This window comes from Necator americanus, chromosome X (genome assembly GCF_031761385.1).
Source record: "Necator americanus strain Aroian chromosome X, whole genome shotgun sequence".
Classification (NCBI taxonomy): Eukaryota; Metazoa; Nematoda; class Chromadorea; order Rhabditida; family Ancylostomatidae; genus Necator; species Necator americanus.
This window is the reverse complement of record NC_087376.1, coordinates 23,465,868-23,477,420: the sequence shown is the minus strand read 5'-3', so window position 1 is coordinate 23,477,420 and position 11,553 is coordinate 23,465,868. Positions and strand designations below refer to the sequence as shown.

At 40.7% G+C, this 11,553-nt stretch overlaps 3 protein-coding genes across 4 annotated transcripts; 1 reads left to right on the top strand and 2 right to left on the bottom strand.

The window, feature by feature from the left end:
- Window positions 1–281: 281 nt before the first annotated feature.
- RB195_025044 (uncharacterized protein) lies at window positions 282–2,846 on the top strand (the record flags this gene model as incomplete). The annotated part of the gene is made up of 4 exons (XM_064213032.1): window positions 282–386; window positions 520–565; window positions 686–769; window positions 2,755–2,846. The coding sequence occupies 4 exons, from the start codon at window positions 282–284 to the stop codon at window positions 2,844–2,846; spliced, it is 327 nt and encodes a 108-aa protein (XP_064068913.1).
- RB195_025045 (uncharacterized protein) lies at window positions 2,173–2,781 on the bottom strand (the record flags this gene model as incomplete). 2 transcript variants are annotated; one of them, XM_064213033.1, is made up of 1 exon in its annotated part: window positions 2,173–2,781. In XM_064213033.1, the coding sequence occupies one exon, from the start codon at window positions 2,779–2,781 to the stop codon at window positions 2,173–2,175; it is 609 nt and encodes a 202-aa protein (XP_064068914.1). The 2 variants fall into 2 exon arrangements, with proteins under 2 accessions (XP_064068914.1, XP_064068915.1); XM_064213034.1 differs by having other exon boundaries at window positions 2,173–2,775.
- Window positions 2,847–3,316: 470 nt separating the features above from the next.
- On the bottom strand, window positions 3,317–11,129 carry RB195_025043 (uncharacterized protein; the record flags this gene model as incomplete). The annotated part of the gene is made up of 4 exons (XM_064213031.1): window positions 3,317–3,458; window positions 3,903–3,997; window positions 9,537–9,590; window positions 11,025–11,129. The coding sequence occupies 4 exons, from the start codon at window positions 11,127–11,129 to the stop codon at window positions 3,317–3,319; spliced, it is 396 nt and encodes a 131-aa protein (XP_064068912.1).
- Window positions 11,130–11,553: the final 424 nt, after the last annotated feature.

Sequence of the window (11,553 nt, the reverse complement as noted above, 5' to 3'; positions counted from 1 at the left end):
CAGTCATCACTTTAAATTGTTACTTTGTCACGGTTCTATCCCTTCAATTCTGTTGTTAGAAGAAAACGAACAACTGCTGCAGTTCGAACACCAACCGAATGTACAACACTGTTAGAGGTACGACGGGATTAGCGCAGAAATGCTAAAATATCTCCCTCCGTCTGGGATTCGTAAGATGACAAAGATCATCCGTTCAATAGGGATAGATGAAAGGACCCTGGAGATACGCTATCATAATTCCCCTCCACAAGAAGTTATCCGTCTCCGCAATTTGCCCCACCATGTACGGATCGGAGACTCGGGTAGCACCGTCTACGGTGATGGAGAGGCTTGATTGCACGGAACGAGAGCTGCTGAGACGGCTACTTGGCTACTTTTGGCCTGAGGTATGCCACAATGAAGATCTTTATGCAGCGATTGATGTGGTATACCAGCGAATGGCACGTTAAAGATATCAACATCTTGCACCGCCATCGAATGTGAAGTAAATCTTCTTCGCTTTTTTAGTTTTATGTTAAGGGTTCGAGCTGGAAGAAGCCACCTGGCCGAAAACAGAAGTTCAGGAGTGAGGTATCGAAAGAGGACTTGAGGACACTCAGCGTGGATAGGCAGTTCAGGCGAGACGTAAGGTTTTGCAGAATATGGAATAGCGACTAATGGATTGATTGTGTGCAAGCTCTCGCAGAAGATCGAGAAGGTTGGACAGTACTATGTTGGCACACCTCGACGAAGATGCGGGTAATTGACGATGACATCAGCCCCCGATTAAGTAAGTAAGTAAGAACCGTAGATCTTGAAAAACGAACCTAGAGAATGTATACCTTCGAAAAATTATAGCCACCCCATCATCTGGATCACCTTGACTCCCGCTGTCCGTCGATTTGCACCAGCGGACGCCAGTTAAACCTTCTATTTACCCGATTGTCGCCCAGTGGTTTCCCCTTTTGCGTGGAACAGGAAGCGCGCCAAGTTGTTCTTTTAAAGACTTTGTGAAGGAGTGTGACCGGTAATCTTCCTGTAGTGGATTTAATACCGAGTGGAGCCCAGACGCTCACGGCTATAGTTTAAGGATTGTTGTCGAGACGCATGACGTGTGCTGTCTCATTTTTTTTCTCGGCAAATGTGGCGACGTCTCTAACCTTCGATCACTGATCACCGTCCTTTACTTCTGTGAAACTAGATGCCCCTAGCTTCACTCTATCAATTGAGCATTCTTTGGCGCTCTTCGCATCTTCTTGCTGCTTGCAGAGCACCCAGGTATCTAAAGCATAGATGAAAGCAGAAAGTAGTGCGGTGTTGTAGAACGGAACCGGGTGTTCCTAGTCTTCTTCACTACATCCTTTATGCTCTTATACGCTCTCTAAGCCGTTTGTTTCCTCCTGCACAGCTCGATCTCAGGTCCACATTGTTTATTTTCTGAATCAATTAAACATGGCTGGTGCATTTGTATTAGTAGTAAACATGGCTAGTGCACGTTATTTTCAATGACCGTAAATGAACCATCTGAGAACAAATCACATCATTCATAGCAGATCCACCTGAAGACCGACGCACGTACGTGTTTTGCTGAATTAGGCCAGCATTCGTCCAGCGTGGCAGATGTTTGATGTTTTCAAAACCATGTCATTAACAAAGCTAAGACGGTGTAGCTGCCGACAATGAAAAATTACCTCCATTTCGTCCCATACCAGACTTCGCATTGCGCTCCCAAGAACGGCCGTGAATATTTTATATGAGATCGAATCTCTCTTCACGTCAAATCTCTTTAGTCCCTTCAATTGTCGAGAGATGCTGTGAAGCGAGTGAGCACCAAGACATTGTTACAGGTTACATTGTTACAATCTACCGCCAATGTGGAATTCAATCCAATATACAGAAGTTGAGGCAAAAACGACTGTCACATATTACGCACTTATTTTAACTCATAAATGGTCTCCGGTCTGCGCCTGCATCGATTTCATTCGTTCCCTTCCCTCGAAATTGTCATCCAAGAATTTAGTAAGTTTCGTAAATGACGTTGACGACGTTTTTTATGATGTACATACCGGAGCTCTCTGCTGGTCCATCTGTACTGCGAGCACCTCGGCCCACCTCGTTGACGGTTTCCTTCGATGGTGTTTTAGATCTCTCCCCCTAACGTTGCATCCATCATCAATTTCTGTGACGAAGTGATCATCTGCTTTCCAGCATACAATCCGTTTGTTCCCAAAGACGGCTACTGTTCTCTAGTCGAAATTGCGAGGAATGGTTCGGTGTTGAGTCCGGGTTGTGTGCGCTGATCGGTCTTCGAAAGGGGTTTATGAGTGGTAAGTAACTTCTTAGATATGACAACAATGTTAGCCCACCTCTTCGCTGTGTAGCTGAGCACTCGCAGTTATGTCGAGTTGAAAAGTTTGACACAAGGTCTTCTTCCAGCAGGTTACTAGTAGCTTTCCTGATTGAAATTGAGCGTTCAATGACGCTCACCGCATTTTCTTCCTGCTTGCGATATACCCAGATTTCCGAAGCATAGATCAAACCAAGAAGTACAATGGTGTTGAAGAAGGGAGCACGGTGTTCCACTACATCCTCCATGCTCTTACAAGCTCTCCAAGCCGGTCGTTTCTTCCTATTCAACCAGCCGGACAGGTCGTTCTTCATCTCCATTTCCCTACTCAGATAGATGTGACTGGTGCATTCGGATATGTTTGTTTTGTTGGGCGTGAATGGCGCATTCGAGACCCATCTGTCTCGCATGAACATCGTCTTTTGCAGGAACAGCAGAAACCGATGCATCCACATGTTGCGTCAAATCCACCCAGCATTCCTTTCGCTATGCTGATGCTAGCTGTTATCAGAACGAGTAGGTGTGAATATTTGAGGTGAAATTGAATCACCCTGTTGGAACCCTCTCTTCATGTCGATATTATATATGATATTCTTGTGGAATGGCGAAATTCCAGTCGTAAAGTTACTGTGCAACTCTCGAGGTACCTTCATATACTGAGTATGGACGTCTTGGCTGCACAGGACTTCCATAAATGCCTATCTCACCATTATCGACTTAAAGAAGGGCTTTGACTTAGTTGAGACGAGTACGGTCATGAAAACAACCTTACAAAAGGTGGGACTGAAGATATGATGGTTCAGCAGAGCATGATGGACTTCTCTAATACCTCTGCTTGTTAAAGTTTTAAGCTCGATACATTTGGAAAAAGCGTGGATTCAATTTCGATAACTTTCAGATGAGATAAAGTTCCAACTCGTCGATGTTACTCAAAAATGAGGGTCAGGAGATATGTGTATTCAAGCCATAATCTAGGATTACGGATAATTCTTACCAGGTTGTTCCATTACTTTCCACACGAAGATTGCAACGTGTATCTTCCTTCGTTTCCATTGAAATCAACGAAACTATTATAGGACCAAGTTCGACGACTGGATAATGGAAATGCTCACGTTCGATGAGTCTCTGAATCCTAAACTATGTTTACCGTTTTGATGAAAAGTAAATTATCTACAATTTCGATATGCAACACATTTTCTGAGAATAAATATGGAACGTGAATGGCGAGAAAAGGAAAAGATTTAGTGTGGCGTGTAACATCATTACATAAAATTAAAAGAAGACGCAAAAATATTACAAATATAATAATACTATATAATATAATATATAAATATAATAACAACATTTTAGGGAGGTTTCATTAATCCGAAGTTGGTACATTCCACCGCAAAAAAATATAACAATCTCAAGCTCAGAAATGAGAATATTATTCACATCTCTAATCCAGTTTCGCTAGCATTTGCAGCAAAGCTGCGCTGTGCAATGAAGATACTAAAGATGGATAGGGAGAATACATGAAATGTATTTAGCGGCGTTCAACCTGTCTATTGATGTTTTAAAAATATCTCAGAGGCACCTCCATTGATTTCTCCAAAGCAACGGGCTCTTCTGAGGGATTGTAGTATGTTGGCTACCATGTGCATCATTTGCAAACCACATCAAATTATTCAGCTGCAAATAAAATATTTCATTTCATTGGTAATGAACGCAATCATTAAAAAATTTCTTTTTTTTTCTCGTAAAGGCGGTGTTAGAGCGAAGCGTAGTAGGGTGAAAATGACGTGAAGCACGGTGCAGTTACGTAAGCGGCTGAGCTCGAAGTGAAACATGGACAAAGCGACTGGAATTGAGGTGATATCATTGCGAACTCTAGCAAAGAATGGTTCTAGCAGGGATCCTTCCTTAATCTCGACCGCTACGCCCCTGTTCAAGCGCAGCCGGTCATGCTAGTGCACTTGCCACATGTCGTTTTGACCCGAATATAAAGGAACGAAAGATCGACGCTTTTTTAAAAATACACTTGTTGGAAGAAAAAAGTAAGGTACCTAGTAAAGAAGTCATTTAAACAATCGTCATAATTTCATTGTTCACTGTCCATTGCCAATGGGATAGAACAATGAAGCGCAGATATGAAAATGCTGATTCATCGTTTTATGCAGAATGGTGTAGCACAGTCGGCAAGAGGTTCCGTCGAGGCGCGAGCATGATCGGTCGGAAGTTCGAATCCACCCTAGTGCAAACCACGCCTTTCATCTTTTGGTTTGGTACCAGAGGATAAAAACAATGACTTCACACGTCGGCTAGCTCGCAAAAGTCATTGTAATGCTGCATGCTCGTTCATAATCTTCAGACGAAGTCTGAGTTGAAGTCGGACGTGGAGACGCATCTCCATATTGTTTGATCAGCCCTGTGTACCCACTATGAATATCTTGATAGTACATAACAACTAAATCTTTTATATAGGGACGTCTGGTATAAATTATATTGGATTTAAAAAAGTCCCGTCCATCTTGCAAAGCATTATTTTGCATGCATGTTTGTTGATTGTTGCCTGCTTGATTAAGAACCAGAAACTATTCAAGAGCTCTCTGCTTACTCAAAATGTCTGTGTTCAGGGTTTTTATCGTTATTGATCACACTCAGGTTTCAGATGAAAATAGTTGTCGCACAGTTTACAAAAAGTTATAAAAAGACTACAAAGTCATAAAAATGGCATTTCCAACGTATCTTTATTTTCTTCTTCACTCGAAAAAGGCAGCTAGAGCTTTACACCCAGAAGATACAGCCAGCAAAATTAATAAGGTGGTAAATTAATGAGAGGAATTTCTAGAAACCAATAGAGAATGGATGATGACTGAGCTACAAGTGCTTTGAGATATTCACACCAAATGATCTGGAAAGAAAACACAAGACATGATTTCTTGGGACCTCACAAAACTAATAGAACTATAAAGTGGAGCAAATTGTTAGTTACTTTCTCTCAGTTCTTGAAGAGTTCTCTTCAGAACTTCAATGTCTTTTTTTTTTTGGAAAATGGGGAAATCACGAAGTAATGGATTGGCCAAAAATGATTAGATTAATCTAAGTTGTTTAGATTGTTCTGCCAGATTTTCTGGCGAGGAATGATAAAGTGTGACGGAAAATGGAGACAGAGCAGGATCGAGGATCTCTTCCCATAATTCGCCTCAATTTGATCTCTATTTTTAAATCTCTGAGCAAAAATAGCTTGGGTGCACAAGATTTATCTATAGAGTTTAACTAGAACTTCCAGAACTTACCATCAGAACACTTTTGTAAAAAAAGAATTAATTGTGGCTACATATTAGCAGAACTGAGTCCCAGATAAGTGCGCCTCATCCAGGGAACTCTGTCAAGTCGGTATCTATATCCAGAGATAAAGCCATAACCATGTTAAAGGTTACATGAGCAGTGTACATGCAGAGCATAGGAGCCAACTACTCAAATGTGGTTTGAATAGAGGAAAAAGAGCTAGAAGTGAGGCAAACGACATAGACTAGTTAATGAATCGACCAGGATCGGCCATATCAGCACTGAGAACCTATTAAATGGTGTGCTCTACCTATACCGCTTCCAGCTCCTTTTTTCCCTATTGAAATCTCAATGTTGGTACTTTTCGAGGTTGTAGTAACACATCTTTGGAGATGTTAAAAACCTGACTAGGGTAACATGTTGCAACTCTAGAAACGGTAAACGCAGGTAACTTGGAAAACTTCTTATGACATCTACAAGGAAAATTTTGGTTGCGATAGCCTTGTTTCTTTCACTTTTAGCTCAGTAGGATTTTCTGTTCTTTTATAGCTGAAATCACAACTTCGATGTTCGAATTACTTAGTATAGCTTTTTAGAAAAGTGTAAATTGTTTACAAATTAGTGTATCTTCTGCCGGCAGGTCACTTCAATTATAAAACGGGCTATGAATTGCTTCGATTTTTTCCTGACATATCCCATCTTCGGACAGTTTTGAAACCGTAAATATAGGAACTTTTCATATGGTTTAACGAAGAGCTTATTGTTGATTGAAGATTTGAAGTTGAAGATCCGTAATGTGGTACCCTTCGTACCTATGTTAGTACCGATTCTGAAACCTAACTCTGTTTAGTTTTATTTACATTTGCTTGTGCTTTGTTTTGCAGTCGATTTGGTTTTGCTCGTATTCTTCGCCCTCCTTGATCAAGATGAAGTCAAAATTATTTCAATGAAACGACTTTTGTTGCGATTTGGTGAAGAAAATCAAAAGACGTAGAGACGCGAAGAGCTGAGACGTTAGCTACATGCATAGGTGGCCTACTCCCACTTTTCTGCTCTGGATCTTCAATTTGAAATTGTAGAGGGCAAGCTTTTTGAAGATGCAAGCGAAAAGCTTCCATGTTTACAGGTTCACAATTGACACCATCTGGGATATATCATGAATAAAATCGAAACGATTCGTAGGCCGGAAACGGTTCTATAAAGTGATGTACCTGCAGAAAGATGGTAGGGACCTCATTTGTTAAAGCTTTACGAACATCCACAACTCACACATATGTCAAGATCGAGTTGTAATTTTAACTGCGAAGGACCTAGAAAATCTCGTTGAATTAGGAAGGAAAGAAACATGTTCATTCCACGATAAATAATTTCCTTGCACATTTCATCAGAAATTTTTTTTTGCTTCTAATATTGATCGTTTCTGGGACTGCAAAATGTTACTTTAGTCTAATTTTCAGCATCTTCAAAGCTATGAAACTATAGCTGCGGAACGTACCAAATTTCGCAATATCTGTACATCCCGAATATGCTACTATCGTTTTACTTTTCAAGTAAAAAAGATGAAAAGGAAGAAGAGAAATTCTTCGTTAGAGGAAAAAGACACGGATGCCGTCACCTTCATTGTCCTTCGAAGAATTACCGATTGTACTGTATATGAGAATAGGAGAGCTTGTAGAAACTAATCTACATTTCAGGTGGTTCAACATAACCATCATCTGCCTCCTAGTGTAGATATCGTCTGGGGAGGGACTGACTGAAAGGCATCACCCCACGAATCTGACGTGGTATGGATTTCCGAAGGTCAAAGACTATACGGGGACATAGACTGCAAAAACGGATGGGATCTTGCTCATCTCTCCCTGGATCACTGTAAGCAGACGGCTTTGAAATGCGGTTCCTTACGACGTCCTCTATTGCAACTCGCCACGCTTATGCCCCGCCCTCGCGTGCGATTTGTCCGAATGGATTTTTGACGAATCGCAGGCGGGGTCGGGACGCGAGCGTGGCACAGAAACTTAAGTCGAACGTTTTCAGAGTAGATCTCAGAAAGTGATCTTTTTCGATCTACATTCTCCCTCGTTCCATAGGCCCATCGATGCTTTCCTATGTAAGTGGTGGTGTATTAACATTGTTAGTGATTTTACCATTGACCCTTAATTTGTTTCAAAAGAGCAAAGATTAATATAGGACGAATGTTAGAAGCGAAAAAGGAGTTATTCACCTACCCACGCAAACCTACGATGTGTATTCCGACAATGCTGACAGTAGGTAGTTGGTAGATTGTTGGTAGATTCTTATTAATTTAATACCAAATCCACACCTTCGATAGAAGCGGGTCTACATATGTTAGGTAGAATTGCTTCTATCGAAGATGTGGGTATGGTATTAAATTAATAAGAATCTAATAGTAATAATCTAATAAGCTTCCAAAAAAGTCTTTGATAGAGTCTCTCTTCGGAATATGAGTAAATGAAAAGAAGTTGATATGATATTAGTGATACTAGATCACTAATAAGAAGAACACAAGCAACAGCTTGGCGGAAATCATTGAGGTGTCACAATGTTGAAAATTTGAGAGTCCTTTTTGGTCATTGAATTGCAGCAAAGTGACAAATGCTTTAAAAGGTTACAATTGAAGGGATCTACATAATAGTCAAGAAAGACAAACCCTGATGCGATTTTGTTGATCGCATCCTAAGTTATGCAACACAACCCAACTTAAAGGCATTACCCCACGAATCCGAGGTGGTGCGGATTTCAGGTGGAGTATTCGTATACGGGATAGTAGATCATGGAGCAGGGGATGATTCCGCCCATTTCTTCCTAATTACCTTAAAAAATGGGCTGGAAGATGCGGCGCGAGCACAAGGCTGGCGCGCCCCAATCGAACTTGTAGAAAATAGCTCGAAGCCATATCTTCCGGGCTGTTTTTCACGGAAATTAGGAAGAAATGAACGGAATCACCCCCCTCTCCGTAATCTACTATCCCGTATACAAATACTCCACCTAAAATCCGTGCCACCTCAGATTCGTGGGGTGATGCCTTCAAGACTAAAGTGAGCGAATCATGAAATTGGTGTTGTGTGGAAATATGACGAAAATACAGACTTCGGGCTCTATATCCCTTAATCGTTCTCAAAAACGGCATGAGAACCGCCCTAGTTTCTACAAGTTACAGTAGAACGCCCCACACTTGTATGTGGTCCAATTCCTTCAGCAGCCTACTCATTGGGCTTACTTAAATAGGCTGTCAAGGAGACCTAATTGATGTTAATAATAATTGATAATAATAATAATTGACCTAATTGAATCGACTGCTCAATTATGGATGCGGCGCGTGCTCAAAGGTGGCGCATTCTCCTCCTGCAACTCGTTATACCGTTTTTCAGAACGATCAGAGGAAATTGAACCGGACCACGCTCATGTTCATAATCTACTTCTTGAACTTTATGTTCTCCATCAGGTTTCCACACTATGCGGACTTCGCGATACGCTGCCTTTAAGAACAGTTCCACAATGACATATCGATTTAACATCAGCTGGCTTTAGCCACTCATTGTTGCAATCGAAGTTCGCAAAAAATGATGGAAATTTCTCTTTGTCTCTAATGGATAGAACTATCTGTGACTGTAATCAAACCATGATATCGTACTTTGGCTGGAAAATTACTTTTATGAGACCTTAATTGTCAGCAAAAGCTATGCAATGTTTTCTCTTGGGTTTTAAAAATGAACCACATCTACCAAAACTGTCGAAAAAGACAGCATTTGCATTACTGCGTTTCTTCACATACGTATTTTTACATTAATTCACAATTGAATGGTCTAGGAATGTATATGTGGGATGATGGAACTTGTTCATTGATGTTGGCAAGGTTACCACATGTTTTCCAGTAGTCTGATTTGTTTAAAGGATAGAAGTAATTTTGAACAGAACTCACGCTAACACAATTGAAGGGATGAGTGCTTGCAACATTAAGGCGGTAACTTCGTTTCTGAAGTAATAGGAGATTGTTGTTGAAGATATCACACACCTTCCTGTATGTTTTCAGTTTTACATTTTCCCGTAGAGAAAATAGTTTGTCTCAAGAGAGTGTTCAAACAGAGAAAAACAGTTCTGGAGTGGAGAGTTCATATATGACGCAGTTCAACATTCCTAATTCACAAACGTCTACCCATTGTACCAGCATTTCATGGCATTCCAGTCAAAACGGTCAAAAGTGGAGGGATAGTTCGCAAATTGTTGGCAACTTTGTATTCGCTATTGATGCCAGTGCAGTATGTTCACTGTTGCATAACCAGTAGCGGTAAAGATTTTCAAAGGTTTTCAGTGGTAATGTGAACCACTACGAAGGAATTTACGAGTGCAAGGAAATTGAAATGCGGAATAGGGCCTCTTCGAGTTATCTTACCTAATAAAAACACTGGGATAAAAAAAAACAAAAATTTCAAGGTGAGGCATTTTGAGCAAAAAAGAATGTTTTGTTCGATCTTGAGGAGGATACTGGCAATGTGTAGCGGGCATCGTGTATGTGCGTGCCAGCGTTTCCGAGCACCTGACATCGGTGGATATGTTAAACTGATTTCGTTGAAAAGGCAGCCTAACGTGTCGTGATAGACCAGATAAATGACACGGCACATTCCCAAGTAAAATGGGCAATTCAGCTGGGGGCGAAGCATTCAGAATAGTCGGCAGTCAGTTGTTGTTCTGCTTCTAATTTTTCCTAGGAACATTTTGTGTTAATCTTCTGAAGACGAAGTCATCTGCAGTGAACGAACTTACAACAGTTCCCTAAGAAGCTTTTCTCCGAATCTGAGACTTTTGTGACGTCTCAGCTTAAAAAAAGGGAGGTAACTGTTTATTGCATAATACTGACGAAATAAAAGCGTGTAAAGTGTTCTATTGAGTTTGTGAGAAGTTGCTTTATCAGATAACATCACTTTATGCAGTTCTATTTCGCTTCGGGTGTAATGAGTTTCGGGTGTAATGAGCTGCTTGTTAAGCTAAACTGAGGCCTCTTATCAAACAAATTCTAATTCCTAAATTTGCAATAGATATTTCGCATTTTCACCGCCATTCCTCAAACTACGTGGTGAATACTATCTGGTACTGAATAATGAAGTTTTTTTTAAAATTAATTTACACACGGAGGGCTTCTGCGTCTCCTTCTCTAGGTCGAATAAATAATTGCATGGTAGGATGTGTGTACAAAATATGCGAGAACACACGATAACGTTCATATGATTTTTACGTAATAGTAATAATTCTCTGCTAAAAATTACTATTGAAAACATCACGAAATTTGTATTTGAAAAGATTCATGATAATTCGAACGCAATGTTCTGCAAACATTTTTTCCAGCACGCTGATTACAGCGATAGTTAAACTTCTTTCACCTCAGTAATGGCATCCATCAAAAACCGCTTACGTTGGCTATCGAGGATCCTTCTTCTCGGTGACAACGAGCATATTCGGAAATGCGCTGGTAAGTTGCGGCTGCGTCATTTTGAGTTTCCAGAGCATTTGTTATCATGCTCTACCCCATCCAGAACCACATTTCAAAAAAGAGCAAAAAGTGAGAAGGCTGGCGCTTTCATAGGAACTGGTTGTTTTTGAGCAAAGTCGGGTATGTAGATCATTGTGAAGAATTTGCTTTTCAATGGAGTCTTCGTAATTGACCGATACACTAATGTTTCGAATTATTGGATTTGTGAGAGGAATTAGGTCTGGTTATTGGCTCTTTGACCCAATTTTTGCGGGTCCCTTGCCCGACATAGTAAGAGAGTAAGGGGTATTCATCGTTGAAGATACGTCAAAATATCAAAGAGAACAATACTTGCATTCACAAGACAAGTTCCTATCGTACTCTCCAGGGCCGTTGTCATCTGTGTAGATCGAATTTGAAAACTGCACAGCCTTTTGATCAATGGCGACCTTATTCTTAGAGGCCTTGAGTG